The 22,016-nt window shown below is 50.5% G+C and overlaps 1 protein-coding gene across 1 annotated transcript; it reads right to left on the bottom strand.

The window, feature by feature from the left end:
• Nucleotides 1-402: 402 nt before the first annotated feature.
• Nucleotides 403-21,579, bottom strand: LRRC73 (leucine rich repeat containing 73). The gene is made up of 7 exons (XM_040351746.1): nt 21,476-21,579; nt 16,381-16,822; nt 16,134-16,294; nt 11,013-11,135; nt 10,677-10,777; nt 3,292-3,478; nt 403-880 (listed from the first exon to the last, which is right to left on the bottom strand). The coding sequence occupies exons 2-7, from the start codon at nt 16,650-16,652 to the stop codon at nt 810-812; spliced, it is 915 nt and encodes a 304-aa protein (XP_040207680.1). The 5' UTR covers nt 16,653-16,822; nt 21,476-21,579; the 3' UTR covers nt 403-809.
• Nucleotides 21,580-22,016: the final 437 nt, after the last annotated feature.

Below are 22,016 nucleotides of genomic sequence, written 5' to 3' on the forward strand. Positions count from 1 at the left end.
TGGCGTCGGCGGTAAAGCAGACTATTTAACTTTACCGTCAATTTCGCAGCACTATTCGGCCGCTTTTACCGGTTAAAAACACTGCAAAGTGCCTCTGCCTCTGGCAGTATAGCTGCGGTGCCCCATTGATTTCAATGGGCAGGAGCGGAGGAGGAGCGGTATACACATCGCTCCTTCACCGCTCCAAAAATGCTGATAGCAGGACTTTATTTTACCATCCTGCTAGCGCACCGCTCCAGTGTGAAAGGGGTCTAAAGGCAGACTCAGCCAGGAAATCAGCATTTCCAGAAGGTCACAATTGGCCTCCTGTCTTTCTCTTAGTACATGTACATGTACAAACAGCAAATTCACTTTAATATCAGACCCCCATACAATTCCAACATATACATCACATAACAATGGTTACTTCTTCACAACAAACTTTATTGAGCTGCTTGTGCTTGAACAGTGGACGAGCTCCGCCCCATGCAGTGCCCACCACTCCCCCTCCCTTCCCAGACTCAGGCATAGCTGCCCCCCCGAGTGGTTGAGATCAGCAGTTTGTGCCAGTGATAAAGTGCCGGGTTTGTTCCCCTGTGCAGATTCATATGTATATATTCTGTATTTATATATCATTTATATCTGAACCCTGTCATTTTCCCAGGAACCACTTTCCCAGGACACACACACACCATCAATAAATAAAATCTTCCTGTGTTCTCCTGATCTGTGCAATATGTGAAGAGGATAGCCGTGTCCTCAGATGTGCAGCCGTTCAGGATGCCAGGATTCGGGTTATCCTGAATAAGTGCCATGTCGTGTCAGTGTGCTCACATCTCTGTCTCAGCGAGGAGGCTGTCCCCCAGACCAGAGGTTAGGAGGACTCTGTGCTGTCCGGGACCTGTGGAGGAGGATACACAGAACTATCACAGACACTTCATATAACATTCCACCCAACTCCAGTACTGGAGACAAGGCAAGAATTACAATATACACACTGTCCTCTGCCATACCCTTCACACTCCTGCACATACTGCCCAATGTCATACCCTCTGTACCCCTCTCTTGCACATACTGCCCAATGTTATACCCTCTGTACCCCTCACCTGCACATACTGCCCAATGTCATACCCTCTGTACCCCTCTCCTGCACATACTGCCCAATGTCATACCCTCTGTACCCCTCTCCTGCACATACTGCCCAATGTCATACCCTCTGTACCCCTCTCCTGCACATACTGCCCAATGTCATACTCTCTGTACCCCTCTCCTGCACATACCGCCCAATGTTATACCCTCTGTACACCTCTCCTGCACATACTGCCCAATGTCATACCCTCTGTACCCCTCTCCTGCACATACTGCCCAATGTCATACCCTCTGTACCCCTCTCCTGCACATACTGCCCAATGTCATACCCTCTGTACCCCTCTCCTGCACATACTGCCCAATGTCATACCCTCTGTACCCCTCTCCTGCACATACTGCCCAATGTCATACCCTCTGTACCCCTCTCCTGCACATAATGACAAGGGGGGGTGTAATGGCGCTTGCAACAGGATCTAATTAAAACTAAACATCAATAATGATTTCCATAATGTGAATAAGTTGTCAGGAAAATGTGCTCCACTGGTTCCTGTGTAAAATGTGTTCCACTCTGAATAAAATCATATACCCACCCAACATTAACTGAGTAATGTGGAGAGTAATAAGAGTGGATAAATGATGATAAAAAAGACAAATGTGCCAGTGACCTGCACAATATTAATAGCGAGTGATCTGGAATCGTTCAGATAAAATTAACAAGCAGTAGCTATCTTCATAAACATATAACATATATAGTGCAAATATGCAAATTAGCTCAAACCAATCCAAAGTGCATAGTGCAATAAATGAATAATATCCATAAAAGTGAAAAAAACATCAAAAAGTGGAAGAAATCATCTCCTGCACATACTGCCCAATGTCATACCCTCTGTACCCCTCTCCTGCACATACCGCCCAAGTTATACCCTCTGTACACCTCTCCTGCACATACTGCCCAATGTCATACCCTTTGTACCCCTCTCCTGCACATACTGCCCACTGCCATACACTCCTCTCCTGAACATGCTGCCCACTGTTATACCCTCCACACTCTCCTGCACATGCTGCCCACTATCATACTCTCCTGCATATACTGCCCATTATCATGCCCTCCACAATCCTCTCCTGTACATACTGCCCACTGTCATATCCTCCACACTCCTCTCCTGTACTGCCTGCTATTATACCCTCCACACTCCTCTCCTGCACATATTGCCCACTGCAATACCCTACACACTCTCCTGCACATACTTCCCATTGTCATACCCTCCACAATCCTCTCCTGCACATACTGCCCACTGTCATATTCTCCACACTCCTCTTCTGTACATACTGCCCGCTGTCATACCCTCCACAATCCTCTCCTGCACATACTGCCCTCTGTCATACCCTCTACACTCTCCTGCGCACCCTGCCCGCTGACATACCCTCCACACAGCTGTTGCCCAACACTCCGCTCCAGCTCATATTGCCTGCTGTCATACCCTCCAGACTCTCTTGCACATACTGCCCATTGTCATACCCCCCACACTGCTCTCCTGTACATAGTGCCCACTGTTATACCCTCCACACTCCTCTCCTGCACATGCTGCCCACTGTCATACCCTCCACACTCTCTTGCACATACTGCCCATTGTCATACCCCCACACTGCTCTCCTGTACATAGTGCCCACTGTTATACCCTCCACAATCCTCTCCTGTACATACTGCCCACTGTCATACCCTCTTCACTCTCCTGCACATACTGCCCAATGTCATACCCTCTGTACGCCTCTCCTGCACATACTGCCCCCTGTCATACCCCCCCACACTCCGCTTCAGCTCATACTGCCCATTGTCATACCCCCCACACTGCTCTCCTGCACATATTGCACACTGTTATTCCCTCCACACTCTCCTGCACATGCTGCCCACTGTCATACCCTCCACACTCCTCTCCTGTACATATTGCCCACTGCAATACCCTCAACACTCTCCTGCACATACTTCCCATTGTCATACCCTCTACAATCCTCTTGTGCACATACTGCCCACCATCATATCCTCCACACTCCTCTCCTGCACATACTGCCCACTGTCATACCCTATACACTCTCCTGCACACTCTGCCCCCTGACATTACCTCCACACAGCTATTGCCCAACCTTTTATAAATAATAGACTAAAAAAAGTCATTACCAATGCCGTCTCTGACCAGTCCCCATTGCCAAACACTCCTCACATACCTAGATTGCTCTTCAGCCCCTTCTCCCTGATAGGGGGCTCCTGCCCGGGACCATCACTCTCATCCTCGTCGTCCCCTTCGGAGAGAAGGTCAGCGATCTGCTGCTGCAGCTCCACGCTGATGTTGTTCTCAGACAGGACCAGAGTCCTCAGTGGTGTCGGATAGTTCTGGATCATGTCCAGCAGGATCTGCAGAAGACAGACCGTGTAAACAGAACATTTCCTACAAACTTTGGTCTCAGGATAATATCCATCTGTCTGTCTACAAACACTGAAGTCTTAGGAAAACGTTCATCTGTCTGTACACTCTTTAGTTTCAGGATAATGTTCAACCATATCTACTGCAGCCTCAGGATAAAATCTTTCCATCCATACATACTGTGCTCTCAGAATAATATCCGTTTGTCCATAGCACTGCGGTCTAAGGATAATGTCTCGCTGTCCATACGCATGTCAGTCTCAGGACCGTCTGTACAAACTGCGGTCTCAGGATTAAGCTCTTCTGTACATACTGTAGTATTAATATAAGGTCCATCTATCCCTACACACTGCATTCTCAGGATAAGGGCCGTCCGTCTGTCCATACACACTGCATTCTCAGGATAAGGTCCGTCCGTCTGTCCATACACACTGCATTCTCAGGATAAGGGCCGTCCGTCTGTCCCTACACACTGCATTCTCAGGATAAGGTCCGTCCGTCTGTCCATACACACTGCATTCTCAGGATAAGGTCCGTCCGTCTGTCCATACACACTGCATTCTCAGGATAAGGGCCGTCCGTCTGTCCCTACACACTGCATTCTCAGGATAAGGTCCGTCCGTCTGTCCCTACACACTGCATTCTCAGGATAAGGGCCGTCCGTCTGTCCATACACACTGCATTCTCAGGATAAGGGCTGTCCGTCTGTCCATACAAACTGCATTCTCAGGATAAGGTCAGTCCGTCTGTCCATACACACTGCATTCTCAGGATAAGGGCCGTCCGTCTGTCCCTACACACTGCATTCTCAGGATAAGGGCCGTCCGTCTGTCCATACACACTGCATTCTCAGGATAAGGGCTGTCCGTCTGTCCATACACACTGCATTCTCAGGATAAGGTCAGTCCGTCTGTCCATACACACTGCATTCTCAGGATAAGGTCCGTCCGTCTGTCCATACACACTGCATTCTCAGGATAAGGGCCGTCCGTCTGTCCAATACACACTGCATTCTCAGGATAAGGGCCGTCCGTCTGTCCATACACACTGCATTCTCAGGATAAGGGCCGTCCGTCTGTCCATACACACTGCATTCTCAGGATAAGGTCCGTCCGTCTGTCCCTACACACTGCATTCTCAGGATAAGGGCCGTCCGTCTGTCCCTACACACTGCACTCTCAGGATAAGGTCCGTCCGTCTGTCCCTACACACTGCATTCTCAGGATAAGGTCCGTCCGTCTGTCCCTACACACTGCATTCTCAGGATAAGGTCCGTCCGTCTGTCCATACACACTGCATTCTCAGGATAAGGTCCGTCCGTCTGTCCCTACACACTGCATTCTCAGGATAAGGTCCGTCCTTCTGTCCATACACACTGCATTCTCAGGATAAGGTCAGTCCGTCTGTCCATACACACTGCATTCTCAGGATAAGGTCAGTCCGTCTGTCCATACACACTGCATTCTCAGGATAAGGTCCGTCCGTCTGTCCATACACACTGCATTCTCAGGATAAGGTCCGTCCGTCTGTCCATACACACTGCATTCTCAGGATAAGGTCCGTCCGTCTGTCCCTACACACTGCATTCTCAGGATAAGGTCCGTCCGTCTGTCCATACACACTGCATTCTCAGGATAAGGTCCGTCCGTCTGTCCATACACACTGCATTCTCAGGATAAGGTCCGTCCGTCTGTCCCTACACACTGCATTCTCAGGATAAGGTCCCTCCGTCCATCTATCCCTACACACTGCATTCTCAGGATCAGGTCCGTCCGTCTGTCCATACACACTGCATTCTCAGGATAAGGTCAGTCCGTCTGTCCATACACACTGCGTTCTCAGGATAAGGTCCGTCCGTCGGCCATACACACTGCATTCTCAGGATAAGGTCCGTCCGTCTGTCCATACACACTGCATTCTCAGGATAAGGTCCGTCCGTCTGTCCATACACACTGCATTCTCACGATAAGGGCCGTCCGTCTGTCCCTACACACTGCATTCTCAGGATAAGGTCCGTCCGTCTGTCCATACACACTGCATCCTCAGGAGAAGGTCCGTCCGTCTGTCCATACACACTGCATTCTCAGGATAAGGGCCGTCCGTCTGTCCATACACACTGCATTCTCAGGATAAGGTCCGTCCGTCTGTCCATACACACTGCATCCTCAAGATAAGGGCCGTCCGTCTGTCCATACACATTGCATTCTCAGGATAAGGGCTGTCCGTCTGTCCATACACACTGCATTCTCAGGATAAGGTCCGTCCGTCTGTCCCTACACACTGCATTCTCAGGATAAGGTCCGTCCGTCTATACACACTGCATTCTCAGGATAAGGGCCGTCCGTCTGTCCATACACACTGCATTCTCAGGATAAGGTCCGTCCGTCTGTCCATACACACTGCATTCTCAGGATAAGGTCCGTCCGTCTGTCCATACACACTGCATTCTCAGGATAAGGGCCGTCCGTCTGTCCATTACACACTGCGGTCCCAGTATAATATCCACGTGTACACACTGGATTCTTCAACCAGTTCAGTCTGTCCAGGAATATACAGTGCCTTGAAAAAGTATTCATACCCCTTGACATTTTCCACATTTTCTCATGTTACAACCAAAAACGTAAATGTATTTTATTAAGATTTTATGTGATGGACCAACACAAAGTGACACATAATTGTGAAGTGGAAGGAAAATGATAAATGGTTTTCAATTTTTTTTTTACAAATAAATAAGAGAAAAGTGTGTGTGGGGGGTACATTTGTATGGCGCCCCCCGGAGTCAATACTTTGTAGAACCCCCTTTCTCTACAAGTCTTTTTGGGGATGTCTCTACCAGCTTTGCCCATCTAGAGAGGGACATTTCTGCCCATTCTTTTTTGCAAAATATCTCAAGCTCTGTCAGATTGGATGGAGAGCGTCTGTGATCAGCAATTTTCAAGTCTTGCCACAGATTCTCAATGGGATTTAGGTCTGGACTGTGACTGGGCCATTCTAACACATGAATATGCTTTGATCTAAACCATTCCATTGTAGCTCTGGCTGTACTTTAGGGTCGTTGTCCTGCTGGAAGGTGAACCTCCACCCCTGTCTCAAGTCTTTTGCAGACTCTAACAGGTTTTCTTCTAAGATTGCCCTGTATTTGGCTGCATCCATCATCCCATAAACTCTGACCAGCTTCCCTGTCCCTGCTGAAAAAAGAATCCCCACATCATGATACTGCCACCACCATGTTTCACAGTGGGGATGGTGTGTTCTGGATAATGTGCAGTGTTACATTTTCACCACACATAGCGTTTTGCTTTTTGGCCAAAAGGTTCCATTTTGGTCTCATGTGACCAGAGCACCTTCTTCCACATGTTTGCTGTGTCCCCTCCCCCACATGGCTTCTCACAAACTGCAAACAGGACTTCTTATGTCTTTCTTTCACCAATGTCTTTCTTCTTGTCACTTTCCATAAAGGGCAGATTTGTGGAGAGACCACTAATAGTTGTCCTGTGGACAGATTCTCCCACCTGAGCTGTGGATCTCTGCAGCTCCTCCAGAGTTACCTCTTGGCTGCTTCTCTGATGAATGCTCTTCTTGCCCGGCCCGGTCAGTTTAGGTGGACGGCCATGTCTTGGGAGGTTTGCAGTTGTGCCATACTCTTTCCATTTTTGAGGAAAGGGTAACCGCTCAGATGAAACAAAAGAACCTTCTCACTGAATCCAAACCATGGGTGCCGGCAATGCAATGATAATGCAAAAATAGAGGAAAACTTGGACAGCCACACTCCAAAAAACTTTCCTTTTATTAAAAATGGTCACAAAAACTACATGCCACAGCCAAAAATAGAACAGAAACTGACGCGTTTCACACTGTCTCCCAGTGCTTAATCATAGCTTGATTAAGCACTGGGAGACAGTGTGAAACGCGTCAAGCTTCTGTTCTATTTTTTGCTGTGGCATGTATTTTTTGTGACCAGTTTTAATAAAAGGAAAGTTTTTTAGAGTGTGGCTGTCCAAGTTTTCCTCTATTTTTGCTCTTTCCATTTTTGGATGATGGATTGAACAGAGCTCCGTGAGATGTTCAAAGCTTGGGATATGTTTTTTTTATAACCTAACCCTGCTTTATACTTCTCCACAACTTTATCCCTGACCTGTCTGGTGTGTTCCTTGGCCTTCATGATGCTGTTTGTTCACTAAGGTTCTCTAACAAACCTCTGAGGGCTTCACAGAACAGCTGTATTTATACTGAGATTTATTTACACACAGGTGGACTTTATTCACTAATTAGGTGACTTCTGAAGGCAATTGACTCCCGTAGATTTTAGTTAGGGGGTATCGGAGTAAACGGGGCTGAATACAAACGCACACCACACTTTTCATATGTATGAATACTTTTTCAAGCACTGTAACTGCTGGAGTGTCAGTCTATATGGGCAGCCATAATGACAGGACACAAGGTTCCCCCCTTCGACCATAGAAGACATACAATCATTATGAGCATAGGCTGTGGTGGAGTTAAATAAAATGATTATTTTGTGTTTGTTACTTTTCTCCTAAACTACTCAAATGTTGCTTTTCTTTTCAATTATTGTTTTATTTCTTGATATATATATACCGTATTTATCGGGGTATACCGCGCGCCGGCGTATAACGCGCACCCCAAGCTTAAGGGAAGTTTAGGAAAAAACGTACATTTTGGATGCTCAGCCTTGTCGGCGTCCATCGGCGGCCTTGTCCGGCGTCCGTCTGCGGCGTCCGTCTGCGGCCTTGCGTGGGGTCCGTCCAGCCTTGTCGGTGTCCGTCTGCTGTCTTGCCCGGCGTCCATCGGCGGCCCTGTCCGGTGTCTGTCTGCGGCCTTGCGTGGGGTCCGTCCAGCCTTGTCGGTGTCCGTCTGCTGTCTTGCCCGGCGTCCATCGGCGGCCCTGTCCGGTGTCTGTCTGCGGCCTTGCGTGGGGTCCGTCCAGCCTTGTCGGTGTCCGTCGCGTCCGTCTGCAAGTCCGTCCAGCCTTGTCGGTGTCCGTCGTGTCTGTCTGCTGGGGGTTGCAGCGTTGTGTGTTTGAGTTTGGCGCCTCGGTAGAGCTGTGCAGAGCCGGATTTCCGGTGTGTTCGGCTCCTCTCGCGTGGCTGCGGGCGGAGCCGAGCCTAGCCGAGTGCGAAGTACACTCGGCTCGGTCTTTGTCGGCGGCGCTCTGAGACAGCGGGGATCGGCGTATAACGCGCACGCACAATTTTCCCCTGATTTTAAGGGGGGAAAAGTGTGCATTATACGCCGATAAATACAGTATATATATATATGGGTATATACAATACTGTTACTTTCCTTAAAAGACATTTAAGGCCTTGTACACACGAGCAGACATGTCCGATGAAAACGGTCCGCGGACATGTCTGCTGTGAGCTGCTGTGAGCTTTTGGTCTGATGTGTGTACACACCATCAGACCAAAATCCCCGCGGACAGAGAACGCGGTGACATAGAAGACACCGACGTTCTCTAACACGCGAGTTCAATGCTTCCACGCATGCGTCGAATCAATTTGACGCATGCGCAGGATTTTGGGCCGCTGGTTATACAGTACGTACTAACCATCGGACATGTCCGACGGACATGTTTCCAGCGGACAAGTTTCTTAGCATGCTAAGAAACTTTTGTCCGCTGGAAACCTGTCCTCTAGGCCGGAAAACTGTCCGCTAGGCCCTACACACGGTCGGACATGTCCGCGGACCAGTTTCAGCGGACATGTTCGGTCGTGTGTACAAGGCCATAGAGTTAACCAACCCTTCAGGAAGTGATTAAGTGAAGACAGCGGTTCGGCGTCAGGCGTTTTGAAGTGGAGATGTGAACCATCTCCATAGGGAATAATGTATTTTTTCCCCTCTAGCGTTTTTGAGCGTCGCGCTTCAGGCGACAAAGCGCTCAGGTGTGAATGCAGCCTAAACGTCACAAGAAGGAAAGCCATATATGGACTGACCAATCAGATGTGCTCATATGAATGATGTCATTTTGTCTATAAAGCTATGCTGGCAATAAAGTTCCTTCTCTTGACGTTGGGACGGACGGTGAAGGATGTAGACTAAACTGTCCTCGTGTCTGCATGTTTTACTATTATGAATTTGAATCAGAGGCAGAATGGTTTTTGCTCTAGAGTTGTGCTAGAGGCTTAGGGGCAGATCCACAAAGATCTGCCCCGGCGCACCGTATCTGAGATACGCTACGCCGCCGTACCTTACTTCTCTTTGGTTCGAATCGTTAAAGATTTTGCGCCGTAAGTTACGGCGGCGTAGTCTATCTCTCGCGGCGTAAGGGCGCGGAATTCAAGTTGGGCGGGTAGGGGGCGTGTTTCATTTAAATGAAGCGCGTCCCCGCGCCGAACGAACTGCACATGCGCCGTCCCTAAATTTCCCGCCGTGCATTGCGCGAAATGACGTCGCAAGGACGTCATTGTTTTGACTTGGACGTAAATTACGTCCATCCCGCGATTCACGGACGACTTACGCAAACAAAAAAAAATAATCAAATTAAACGCGGGAACGACGGCCATACTTAACATGGCAGGTGTAACTATATGCCACAAAACAGCAGCTTTAACTATATGCCGGAAAAAGCCGACTAGAGACGACGTAAGAGAATGCGACAGCCGCTCGTACGTTTGTGGATCGTCGGAAATAGCTAATTTGCATACTCGACGCGGAAAACGACGGGAACTCCACCCAGCAGACGCCGAAGTATTGCATCTAAGATCCGAAGGCGTACGAAGCCGTACGCCTGTCGGATCTAACCCAGATGCCGTCGTATCTTGGTTTGAGGATTCAAACCAAAGATACGACGCGGGAAATTTGAAAGTACGCCGGCGTATCAGTAGATACGCCGACATACTCTCTTTGTGGATCTGCCCCCTAATCCTTATCAAGGCGTGCGCAGGGGGTCACTCCATGTGGCGCAGATTCCCCCTGCTGACATTTCACTAAAGCCCCCCAACTCGGCTCCTAAAAAAATTGTAGAAAATAATAAAAAAATAAAGTAATAAAAATAAAAAACTACTGACAAGTCCACTGCCCTACTAACACCATCCATGTTTTAATACATTTGGGGTGCATACTATAATGCACACCTATGATTATGAGCAATCTGTATGTGTGGGGTGACGACATGACAAGATGAAATCTCATAAGACACAAATCCAGAACCAGAATTTTAGGACTCACCTGTGCAGACAAATTGCTGAGGCCCGTGCCTTCCAAATCCAGAATTTCCAGAGTCCGGCTGGAGGCCACACACACAGCCAGCATAGAGGCGATGTGGTCACCTGCCGAGACACAAGCATATGATGTATTCCAATACAGTTTAGGGCCCCATCTCCCTACTCAGGTGTTTGAACTATGCTGGGGGCCCTGCAGGATCTCACAGGATCTGACAGCAGCACACACACAACTGCAGACTGTTGAGGCTTCTGACAAACGCCAGAGCTGCCATCCCGCACCTGCCATATAAACGGAACATTACAAATAACATTGGGGGGGGAGGGGAGGTCCTCTTCTTACCCAGTGGGTTGTAGTCCAGGTTCAGGGTTCTCACTTGAGAACTGTGAGCCACAGCAACCGCCAGACGGGCCCATCCAGTGCAGGTGATGGCTGGATTAGCGGAGAGGGTCAGTTCACGAAGTCCTGTACAGACAGATATAAAGGCACAACGCCAATGGTGCTGGACCAATCATCACACAGACAGGCAGATATCACAAACACAGACCGACAGAAGGGTCCAACTCACACTACTACTGTCTAGATCAGAGAGGTTGTCTAAGGTCAGGGTGGATGTATGATGTCATTTTCAGTGGCACCTGGAAGATCATCACGTGGCATGTGCAGACAGGGCCGATCCTAGGGTCACAGACGCCTGGGTGCAGAAATATTTCTGGCGCCCCCACATGGGCGTGGTCATCTTACTAACTCCTCCCCTTTACACATGTTTCTATGGCTACGACTCAAACACAGAGATGCTCCCCTAAGAAGTCTTCATTAGTGTCCCCCGTCAGAGCCCCCCACAGCAGGTGTCCCCCATCAGAGCCCCCCACAGCAGGTGTCCCCCATCAGAGCCCCCCACAGCAGGTGTCCCCCGTCAGAGCCCCCCACAGCAGGTGTCCCCCATCAGAGCCCCCCACAGCAGGTGTCCCCCGTCAGAGCCCCCCACCGCAGGTGTCCCCCATCAGAGCCCCCCCACAGCAGGTTTCCCCCATCAGAGCCCCCCACAGCAGGTGTCCCCCATCAGAGCCCCCCACAGCAGGTGTCCCCCATCAGAGCCCCCCACAGCAGGTGTCCCCCGTCAGAGCCCCCCACAGCAGGTGTCCCCCATCAGAGCCCCCCACAGCAGGTGTCCCCCGTCAGAGCCCCCCACAGCAGGTGTCCCCCATCAGAGCCCCCCCACAGCAGGTTTCCCCCATCAGAGCCCCCCACAGCAGGTGTCCCCCATCAGAGCCCCCCACGGCAGGTGTCCCCCATCAGAGCCCCCCACAGCAGGTGTCCCCCATCAGAGCCCCCCACAGCAGGTGTCCCCCATCAGAGCCCCCCACAGCAGGTGTCCCCCGTCAGAGCCCCCCACAGCAGGTGTCCCCCATCAGAGCCCCCCCACAGCAGGTTTCCCCCATCAGAGCCCCCCACAGCAGGTTTCCCCCATCAGAGCCCCCCACAGCAGGTGTCCCCCATCAGAGCCCCCCACAGCAGGTTTCCCCTATCAGAGCACCCCACAGCAGGTGTCCCCCATCAGAGACCCCCACGGCAGGTGTCCCCATCAGAGCCCCCCACATCAGGTGTCCCCATAGATCAGTACTTGCCCAATAGATCCCTGTAGCTCGGGCGTGCTGGGAGCAGAAGCACATTACAGGGGGCGGGGCATACGTGACATATTTGGTTACTTGGAGGGTGGCACTCGGAGAGCATTTCTGGGAGTGCACAGGATGATTGGCAGCAGCTACGGCCAACCCAGAAGCCTCTCATTACACCGCCTATGGGAGAAGAGCCGACACACGCAGAGGGGGCGGGGCAGACAGGAGACTGCTCCATGCACACTGGACAGAATTAATTAGCGGAGCCTAGTGCCGGAACGTGTTCCAATAATAGGCTCCGCTGTGGTACCCAGCCCGGATTCCGGGAACAGCCGGAGGTATGCGCTCTTGTCAGAGCAAGCGGGATGGGGAACCGCAGCACCCGCTACATGCCCTCGGCCTCTGGACACAGACAAGGAGGAGTAAGGGGAGCACTTGGAGCTTTGGCGCCCCCCCCCCTCTGCGGCGCCTGGGTGCGGAGCCCCCCGTGCACCCTGCCTAGGATCGGCCCTGTGTGCAGAGGCACGGACTGGTCTGCTGGTGGACTGCTGAATGTTCTCTACAAATACCCCTCTGTACTAGGGTGACCACGTGTCCGGGATTGCCCGGGACAGTCCCGCATTTTGCAGGTCTGTCCCGGGCACCTTCATTCCAGGACAATACAGTGTCCCGGAATGAAACTGACACAGCCTCCCCCCACACCCCCCGGGCCAATCTGATGCCCCCAAGAAAGTTCGTCACATCACCGCTTTACTCACTGACAGTACTTGTCCTGGCCGGGAATGCCTGAAGCAGCACAATCCCCGCCCCCTGCTTGTGATTGGAGAAATCATAAATTCCGCCTCTTGTGTCCAATCACTGTGCTGTGATTCGTTACATCACAAGCTGATTTTTTGGGAAGGGAGGGTGTCCCTGAATGGTAGTTTGGAAATGTGGTCACCCTACTCTGTACCCACTTCCAGGATATTTCATTACCAGCTTAGGCCCGCTTGAGAACGTTGTAGCGTGAAGAAGCCCCGCCCTCCAACCCTCTTCTTCCACTCAATGGAACCACCAGCTATAAAGGTAAAGCCCCTGCCTTTCTCATTGTGCAGGAATTGGAGCCGATCTGACACTGAGGGGTTTATTTGCTAAAGATGAAGGCCCAGATTCTCAAAGGGCTTACGACGGCGCAACGCCAAGTACTCCGTCGTAAGTCCTAATCTGGGCCTTCGTATCTATGCGACTGATTCTTAGAATCAGTTACGCATAGATATCCATTCGATCCGACAGGCGTAAGGCTCTTAGGCCCCGTACACACGAGAGGATCTATCCGCTGGAATTGATCTGCGGATCAGTTCCAGCGGATAGATCCGCTGGTGTGTACATCCCAGCGGATCTTTTTCCGCGGATTTTTTTCGGGCCGACCGATTTCCAGCAGATAAAAATTTCTTAGCATGCTAAGAAATCTATCCGCTGGAATCGGCTTCAGCGGATCGATCCAGTGGTCTGTACAGACTCACCGGATCGATCCGTCCGATTCCCTCCCTCGTATGCGTCGTAATGATTCGACGCATGCGTGGGTATCCTTATATGACAGCGTCGCGCACGTCGCCGCGTCATCATCGCGGCGACGGCGCGACACGTCATCGCGATGGGATTTCGGCGCGGATTTCGATCCAAAAGTGAGTACACTCCATCGGATCCAAATCCGCGGAAATCCTCGAGAGGATTTATCCGCGGATACGGTCCGGCGGACCGTATCCGCGGATCAATCCTCTCGTCTGTACCCGGCATAACGCCGTCGGATCTTAACTGCAATTTTTTTTGGTCATGAAGGTGGTCGGAAGTGTGAAGGTGCAGGAACTGAGGTGGTCGGAGGTGTGAAGGTGCAGGAATTGAGGTGGTCTGAGGTGTGAAGGAGCAGGAACTGAGGTGGTCGGAGGTGTGAAGGTGCAGGAATGAAGGTGGTCGGAGGTGTGAAGGTGCAGGAACTGAGGTGGTCGGAGGTGTGAAGGTGCAGGACTTGAGGTGATCGGAGGTGTGAAGGTGCAGGAATTGAGGTGGTCTGAGGTGTGAAGGAGCAGGAACTGAGGTGGTCTGAGGTGTGAAGGTGCAGGAATTGAGGTGGTCTGAGGTGTGAAGGTGCAGGAACTGAGGTGGTCGGAGGTGTGAAGGTGCAGGAATTGAGGTGGTCTGAGGTGTGAAGGAGCAGGAACTGAGGTGGTCTGAGGTGTGAAGGTGCAGGAACTGAGGTGGTCTGAGGTGTGAAGGTGCAGGAACTGTGGTGGTCGGAGGTGTGAAGGTGCAGGAACTGAGGTGGTCGGAGGTGTGAAGGTGCAGGAATTGAGGTGGTCGGAGGTGTGAAGGTGCAAGAACTGAGGTGGTCGGAGGTGTGAAGGTGCACCATTCCTGCAACATTAAAAATGCAGGTGCTTTACAGTCCTACCTGCGGGATGCTTCACTGGGAAAAGAAAGGGGAAGCCTGTAGTCCCTCAGGCAGCTGGACAACTGGTCAGGAACATAATTTAGGGAGAAGTATAGAGACTGAACAAATCTGACACCAGAGAAGGTTTTCTCGGCCATAAATGTCTCCACTGTATGAATTTTGTAAAAATAAGACCAACAGGCCACATACATCTTCCATTGTTGGACTAAAATCATAGGGGCAGATCCACAAAAGAATTACGCCGGCGTATCTCTTGATACGCTGCGTAATTTAAAATTTTGCACGTCGTATCTTTGTTTTGTATCTACAAAACAAGATACGACGGCATCTCGGATCGATCCGACAGGCGTATGTCTTAGTACGCCGTCGGATCTTAGGTGCATTTTTTCGGCGGCCGCTAGGTGGCGTTTCCGTCGAATTCCGCGTCGAGTATGCAAATTAGCTTGTTATGGCGATCCACGAAGGTACGTCCGGCGCATTTTTTTTACGTCGTTTGCGTTCGGCTTTTTCCGGCGTATAGTTACCCCTGCTATTATGAGGCGTACTCAATGTTAAGTATGGCCGTCGTTCCCGCGTCCCCTTTTGAATTTTTTACATCGTTTGCGTAAGCCGTTTGCGAATAGGGATTTGCATAGAATGACATCACCGTCGGAAGCATTGGCTTGTTCCGGTTTAATTTCGAGCATGCGTACTGGGATACCCCCATGGGACCGTGGTGCTGTCTGGCATGGTGGGACCGTGGTCTGGCTCAGTATGACGTAGGGGGCCCACGTACCATTTTCAACCATGTCCTACCTACTGTGGCCTACCCACCACCTTACCTACTGTTGCCTGCTTACCCCAACAACCATCTTCTACCTACTGCAGCCTACCTACCAACGCCAACCATCTTCTGCCTACTTATCATTGCCAACTGTCTCCTACCACTTTCAACCAAGTCATATGTGCCAACCATTTCCAACCTACACACCACTTTCAACCACGTCTTACTTACTGCGGCCTACCTACTACCAACAACCATCTCTAACCTACTGTAGCCTACCTACCAATGCCAACCATCTTCTGCCTACCTACCACTGACAATCATTTCCTACCTACTACTGCTGCCAATCACCTCATACATACATACCACTTTCAATCATGTCCTACCTACTGTGGCCTACCTACCACCAACAACCATTCCCTACCTGCTGCTGTCCACTGACAGTCATCTCTTGCCTACTGCTGCCTATCTACCACTACCAACCATCTCCTACCTACTACTGACTACTACTAGGTAGGGATCTCTTACCTACTGCTGCCAACCATCTCATCCCTATTTTCATTTTCTACTACCAGCTCACCCATGGTAACTGTGTTCTGCAGGTGCACTGGAGACAGAGAGATGAAAGACAGCTGGACAGGTGGAGGTCTTACCTGGTTTGGCTCCATCAGGGGGGAGGAGGCTACAGATCAGACCGATGCCCTCATCGCCAAGCAGACAGTCCCCGAGGTCTAGGGAGACCAGGGAAGGGTGTCCCGTCAGTGCCGGGTTCAGAAGGGCGAGTCCCGTGTCTGTCAGTGGGTTCCCATGTAGGCTGCGTTCAGGACAGACAGACAAAAATCTTAGAATGCCATGGAGTAACCCTAAGCCTTCCCCACCCACCCTAGGCACGATACTCACAAGAGGGACTGCAGCGAGCGGTTCTTTTGCAGGGACTGTGCCAGCTGCTGGACGCGGGAGGCACTGGACACCACACCCAAGTTAAGGTTCAACTGAACCAAGGAGGGAGACTGAGCCACCCCCTGACACAGCCGGGCAAAGTCCCTGTCTGAGAGGAGGCACCCACGTAGGGAGAGAAGCCGTACTGAGCCCTCTGTCAGCCCCTCACATACCCCCTTCACCTCCGCCCCAGACAGGGTCTCCCCCGACATCTGGATAGAGCCCGGCAACATCCTGCAGACTCAGCAGGACTATCAGAGGCCTGTCAGTGGTTTGTGTGGTGCCAGGCAGGTCACAGTCGGATATGGTGCCAGGTGAGGTGCCCCCACACACTGGCCTGTTACAGCTGGGCGTGGTGCCAGGAGGAGTGCCCCGACAGGCTGAATCTGGTATCCACCACCACCTAATGCAAACCAGAAAAGAAACATTAAACCACAATGTACACAGGAAGAAATGGGAAGCTAGTCATCCCACCCCCCAGGAGTACATACTGCATGGGGAACTAGATCCCCCCCGGAGTGCATACGGCATGGGAAACTACCGCCCTCCCCCCCCAAGGAGTATATACTGCATAGGGAACTAGCCCTCCCCCTAGGAGTACATACTGCATGGGGAACTAGCTCTTCCCCCCAGGAGTACATACTGCATGGGAAACTACCCCCCCCCCCAGGAGTACATACTGCATCGGGAACTAGCCCTCCCCCTAGGAGTACATACTGCATGGAGAACTAGCCCTCCCCCTAGGAGTACATACTGCATGGGAAACTACCCCCCCCCAGGAGTACATACTGCATCGGGAACTAGCCCTCCCCCTAGGAGTACATACTGCATGGGGAACTAGCCCTTCCCCCTAGGAGTACATACTGCAGGGTTTGGCAAATTTGCTTGGAATCTAGGAGCCAGCTAAAAAAGTTAGGAGCACCTAACGCACCCCGTCCCGACGAGCTTGCGCGCAGAAGCGAACACATACGTGAGTAGCGCCCGCATATGTAAACGGTGTTCAAACCACACATGTGAGGTATCGCCGCGATCGGTAGAGCGAGAGCAATAATTCTAGCCCTAGACCTCCTCTGTAACTCAAAACATGCAACCTGTAGAGTTTTTTAAACGTCGCCTATGAAGATTTTAAAGGGTAAAAGTTTGTCGGCATTCCACGAGCGGACGCAATTTTGAAGCGTGACATGTTGGGTATGAATTTACTCGGCGTAACATTATCTTTCATAATATTAAAAAAAATGGGGATAACTTTACTGTTGTCTTATTTTTTTATTAAAAAAAGTGTATTTTTTTCCCAAAAAAATCCTAACCCCCATCCTAACTATCCACTATATATATATATATTTATTTATTTTTCACTTTTTGCTTCAATAAATATCCAATAAAAAAATGTAAAGAATCGAATTTCTTCATCAGTTTAGGCCAATATGTATTCTGCTAAATTTTTTTGGTAAAAAAAAAAAAAAATCCCAATAAGCGTATATTGATTGGTTTTCTCAAAAGTTATCGCATCTACAAAATAAGGGATATATTTATGGAATATTTATTTATTTTTTTACTAGTAATGGTGGCGATCAGTGTGACTGCGATATTACGGCGGACACATCGGACACTGCGGGAACCAAAGTCACGAATACAGTGATCAGTGCTAAAAAAGCTGCACTGTCACTGTACTAATGACACTGGCTCGAAAGGGGTTAACAACAGGGGTGACCAAAGAGTTAACTGTGTGCTTAAAATGTGCTTGGTTACTGTGGGGTAGTGATGGGCTCGGGAGTGTTCAGAACGAAGCCGTCACTGCACACCGCCAATCATAGGCAGTGGGGCATTTCCGGACCGGCAGCTGCACATACACACACTGCCTATGATTGGTGGTGTGCAGCACTGAACACGCTCCGAGCCCATCACTACTGTGGGGGATGTGCTTGTACTAGGGGAAGACAGAGATCTGTGTTCCTGCTTGGCAGAGATCCTTGTCTCTGCTTTGCAACAACACAGGATCCATGCCTTCCCTATTGACAGAACGGCGATCTGCCTTGTTTACATAGGCAGACTGGCATTCTGCTTTTTTCCCGAATGATCGGCGGGTCCTGGTGGACATTGAGTCTGCCAAAACCTGTTGATTGGCTCCCGCTGTGTTCAATCACAACGAGAACTGGTCGCTGCGCGCCCCAGACCCAGAAGTGCAGGATCACGTGCTAGGTACGTGATGTTGAGCAGGAGAGCCGCCTTGCCATTGTATATATATATATATATATATAGGCCCGGATTCTTAGAGGAGATCCAGATACGCCGTCGTATCTCTGCGTTGCGCCGTTGTATCTATGCGCCTGATTCTTAGAATCAGTTACGCATAGATATCTGTTAGATCCGACAGGCGTAAGTCTCTTACGCCGTCGGATCGTAACTGCATTTTTAAGCTGACCGCTAGGTGGCGCTTCCGTCGAATTCTGCGTCGAGTATGCAAATTAGCTAGATACGCGAATTCCCGAACGTACGCCCGGCCGACGCAGTAAATTTACGCCGTTTACGTTAGGCTTTCCCCGGCGTATAGTTACCCCTGCTATATGGTGGCGTAAGTGCGGCGTACCAATGTTAAGTATGGCCGTCGTTCCCGCGACGAAATTTGAAAATTTTGCGTCGTTTGCATAACTCGTCCGTGAATGGGGCTGGACGTAATTTACGTTCACGTCAAAACCAGTGACGTCCTTGAGGCGTATTAGGAGCAATGCACACTGGGAGATTTCCACGGACGGCGCATGCGCCGTTCATGAAAAACGTCAATCACATCGGGATAACAGAAGATTAACATAAAACACGCCCCCCTGTCCTACATTTGAATTAGGCGGGCTTACGCCGGCCGATTTACGCTACGCTGCCGCAACTTACGGAGCAAGTGCTTTGAGAATACAGCACTTGCCCGTCTAAGTTGCGGCGGCGTAACGTAAATCGGATACGTTACGCCGCCGCAAAGATACGCGCTCCTACGAGAATCTGGCCCATAGTGTATGGTCAGCAAGCGGTTAACCCTTTGATGGCCCCTGATGTTAACCCCTTCCCAGCCAGTGTCCTTAGTACAGTGACAGTGCTTATTTTTAGAACTGATCACTGTATTAGTGTCACTGGTCCCCACAAAGTGTCAGATTATCCACCGCAATGTCGCAGTCCCGCTTTAAGTCGCTGATCACCGCCATTAGACCCCTTTTACACTGAGGTGGTTTTCAGGCGTTTTAGCGCTAGAAATAGCCTCTAAAAAACGCCTGAAAACCGCCTCCCCATTCAATTTAGTGTGACTCTTCACACTGGGGCGGTGCACTTGCGGGACGTTAAAACAAGTCCCGCAAGCCGCATCTTTGGGGCGGTTTGGGAAACGCTGTATTTAGAGCTCCCAGAACGCACCTGCCCATTGAAATAAATGGGCAACGCTTCCAAAGCGCTTCGGAAGTGCCGCAACATGGGCGCTTTTAAACCCCTTTTTTTGGGGGTTTAACGCGCCCTGCTAGTGGCCGAAAATCGGCGCTTAAACAGCGCTAAAGTGCCGCTAAAATAATCAGCGCTTTAGCGCTAACGCAGCCTCGGCCCCAGTGTGAAAGGGGTCTTACTAGTATAAAAAAATAAATAAAAAATCCATAAAAATATCCCGTAGTTTGTAGACACTACGGCCCGGATTCAGAAAGGAGTTACGTCAGCGTATCTCCAGATACGCCGTCGTAACTCCGAATGCGGGCCGTCGCATCTCGGGCGCCTGATTCATAGAATCAGATACGCCTCAATGTTGCCTAGATACGAGCGGCGTAAGTCTCCTACGCCGTCGTAACTTAGGGTGCAATATTTACGCTGACCGATAGGGGCGCTTCCGAATATGCAAATTAGGTAGATACGCCGATTCAGAAACGTACGTCCGCCCGGCGCATTTTTTTACGTTGTTTACGTAAGGCTTTTTCCGGCGTAAAGTTACCCCTGCTCTATGAGGCGTAGCGAATGTTAAGTATGGACGTCGGGCCAGCGTCGAATTTTGCGTCGTTTGCGTAAGTTGTACGCGAATAGGGCTGTGCGTAAGTTACGTTCACGTCTAAAGCATTAACTATTTGCGGCATAATTTGGAGCATGCGCACTGGGATATTTTCACGGACGGCGCAAATGCGCCGTTCGTTAAGAACGTCAATTATGTGGGGTCACGGCTAATTAGCATACAACACGCCCCCTACAGCCTATTTTGAATTACGCTGGCTTACGCCGGCCAATATACGCTACGCCGCCGTAACTTTAGGCGCAAGTTCTTTCTGAATACAGGACTTGCCTCTCAAAGTTACGGCTGCGTAGCGTATATGAGATACGCTACGCCCCGCATAACATTACGCATTTGTATCTGAATCCGGGCCGATAACTTTTGTGCAAACCAATCACTGTACGCTCATTGCGATTTTTTTCTTTATAACAAAAATATGTAGCGGAATTCGTATCGGCCTAAACTGAGGAAGAAATTCGATTTATTTTTTTTATTGGATATTTATTATAGCAGAACTTAAAAAATATTTTTGTCGCTCTTTTTTTGTTTCTAGCGCAAAAAATAAAAGCCGCGGAGGTGATCAAATACCACCGAAAGAAAGCTCTATTTGTGGGGAGAAAAGGGACGGAAATTTTGTTTGGGAGCCACGTCGCACGACCGCGCAATTGTCAGCTGAAGAGAAGCAGTGCCGAATCGCGAAAAATGGCCCGGTCATGAAGGGGGGGTAAATCTTCCGGAGGGCAAGAGGTTAACCTAACCCCCCCTCCCCTGACAACAGTCACCTACCACTAACTCCACCCCCCCATCCACAGCACCCCTCCCCCCATCAGGGATCTGTCTCCCTAAATGAGAATTGCCCCTGGGGGGGGGGGGAGAGGGGAGGAGCCGGGGCACCATGGTGGGGGCGGAGTTACCCCTATGGGGGGTGACTAGAGTGGATTTACCCCTCTGGGGGGTTCGGACATCACTCTGAGAATCTTATGGGGGATGGAGGATCTCTAGGGGTGAGGTGAATTGCCCCTGAAGGGGGGGTGGGGGGTTATGAATTACCCGATCCCCGGGGTGACATGGGCCGGTTCCGGGGTCTCTGCTTTTCTCCAGCTGATGCCGTCCTGTTTCTATGACAACCAGCGCGTCAGCGCAGGACTCCGCCCACTCCCGCCGCCGTTCTATCAGAGTGCACGCCGCTTCCCCGGCCTACTGCGCATGCGTGATGCGTTTCAGAGTGCGTTCCACGGCCTGCGATGCGTTCCAACTGAACGTCGTGGAGCGTCAGCTGTCTGTCAATTTCTCCGACCCATGAGACAGGTCACCAACGTCACTTCCGGTTTCTGTAAAACCTTAGTAATTAGAGATTTTGACGAATTGATGGTTGAGTACAACACCAGCAACTGAATAGAGTCCGTTATTGGAAGATTGAGCTGTTATGACAGGACAGCGGCTAACTAGGTCAAAGTTGTCGCCGCCTACGGAGGCGGCCATTTTGTTGGCTGGTATCGGAGCGGAGTAAGCATTTCAGCTCAGAATATCCTGCACCGGAGTCTATTCGCTTGCCAATGTCGTGTGCAACCACCAGTTCGTGAAAAACTTC

The sequence above is a fragment of the Rana temporaria genome, chromosome 4, assembly GCF_905171775.1.
Source record: "Rana temporaria chromosome 4, aRanTem1.1, whole genome shotgun sequence".
Taxonomy (NCBI): domain Eukaryota; kingdom Metazoa; phylum Chordata; class Amphibia; order Anura; family Ranidae; genus Rana; species Rana temporaria.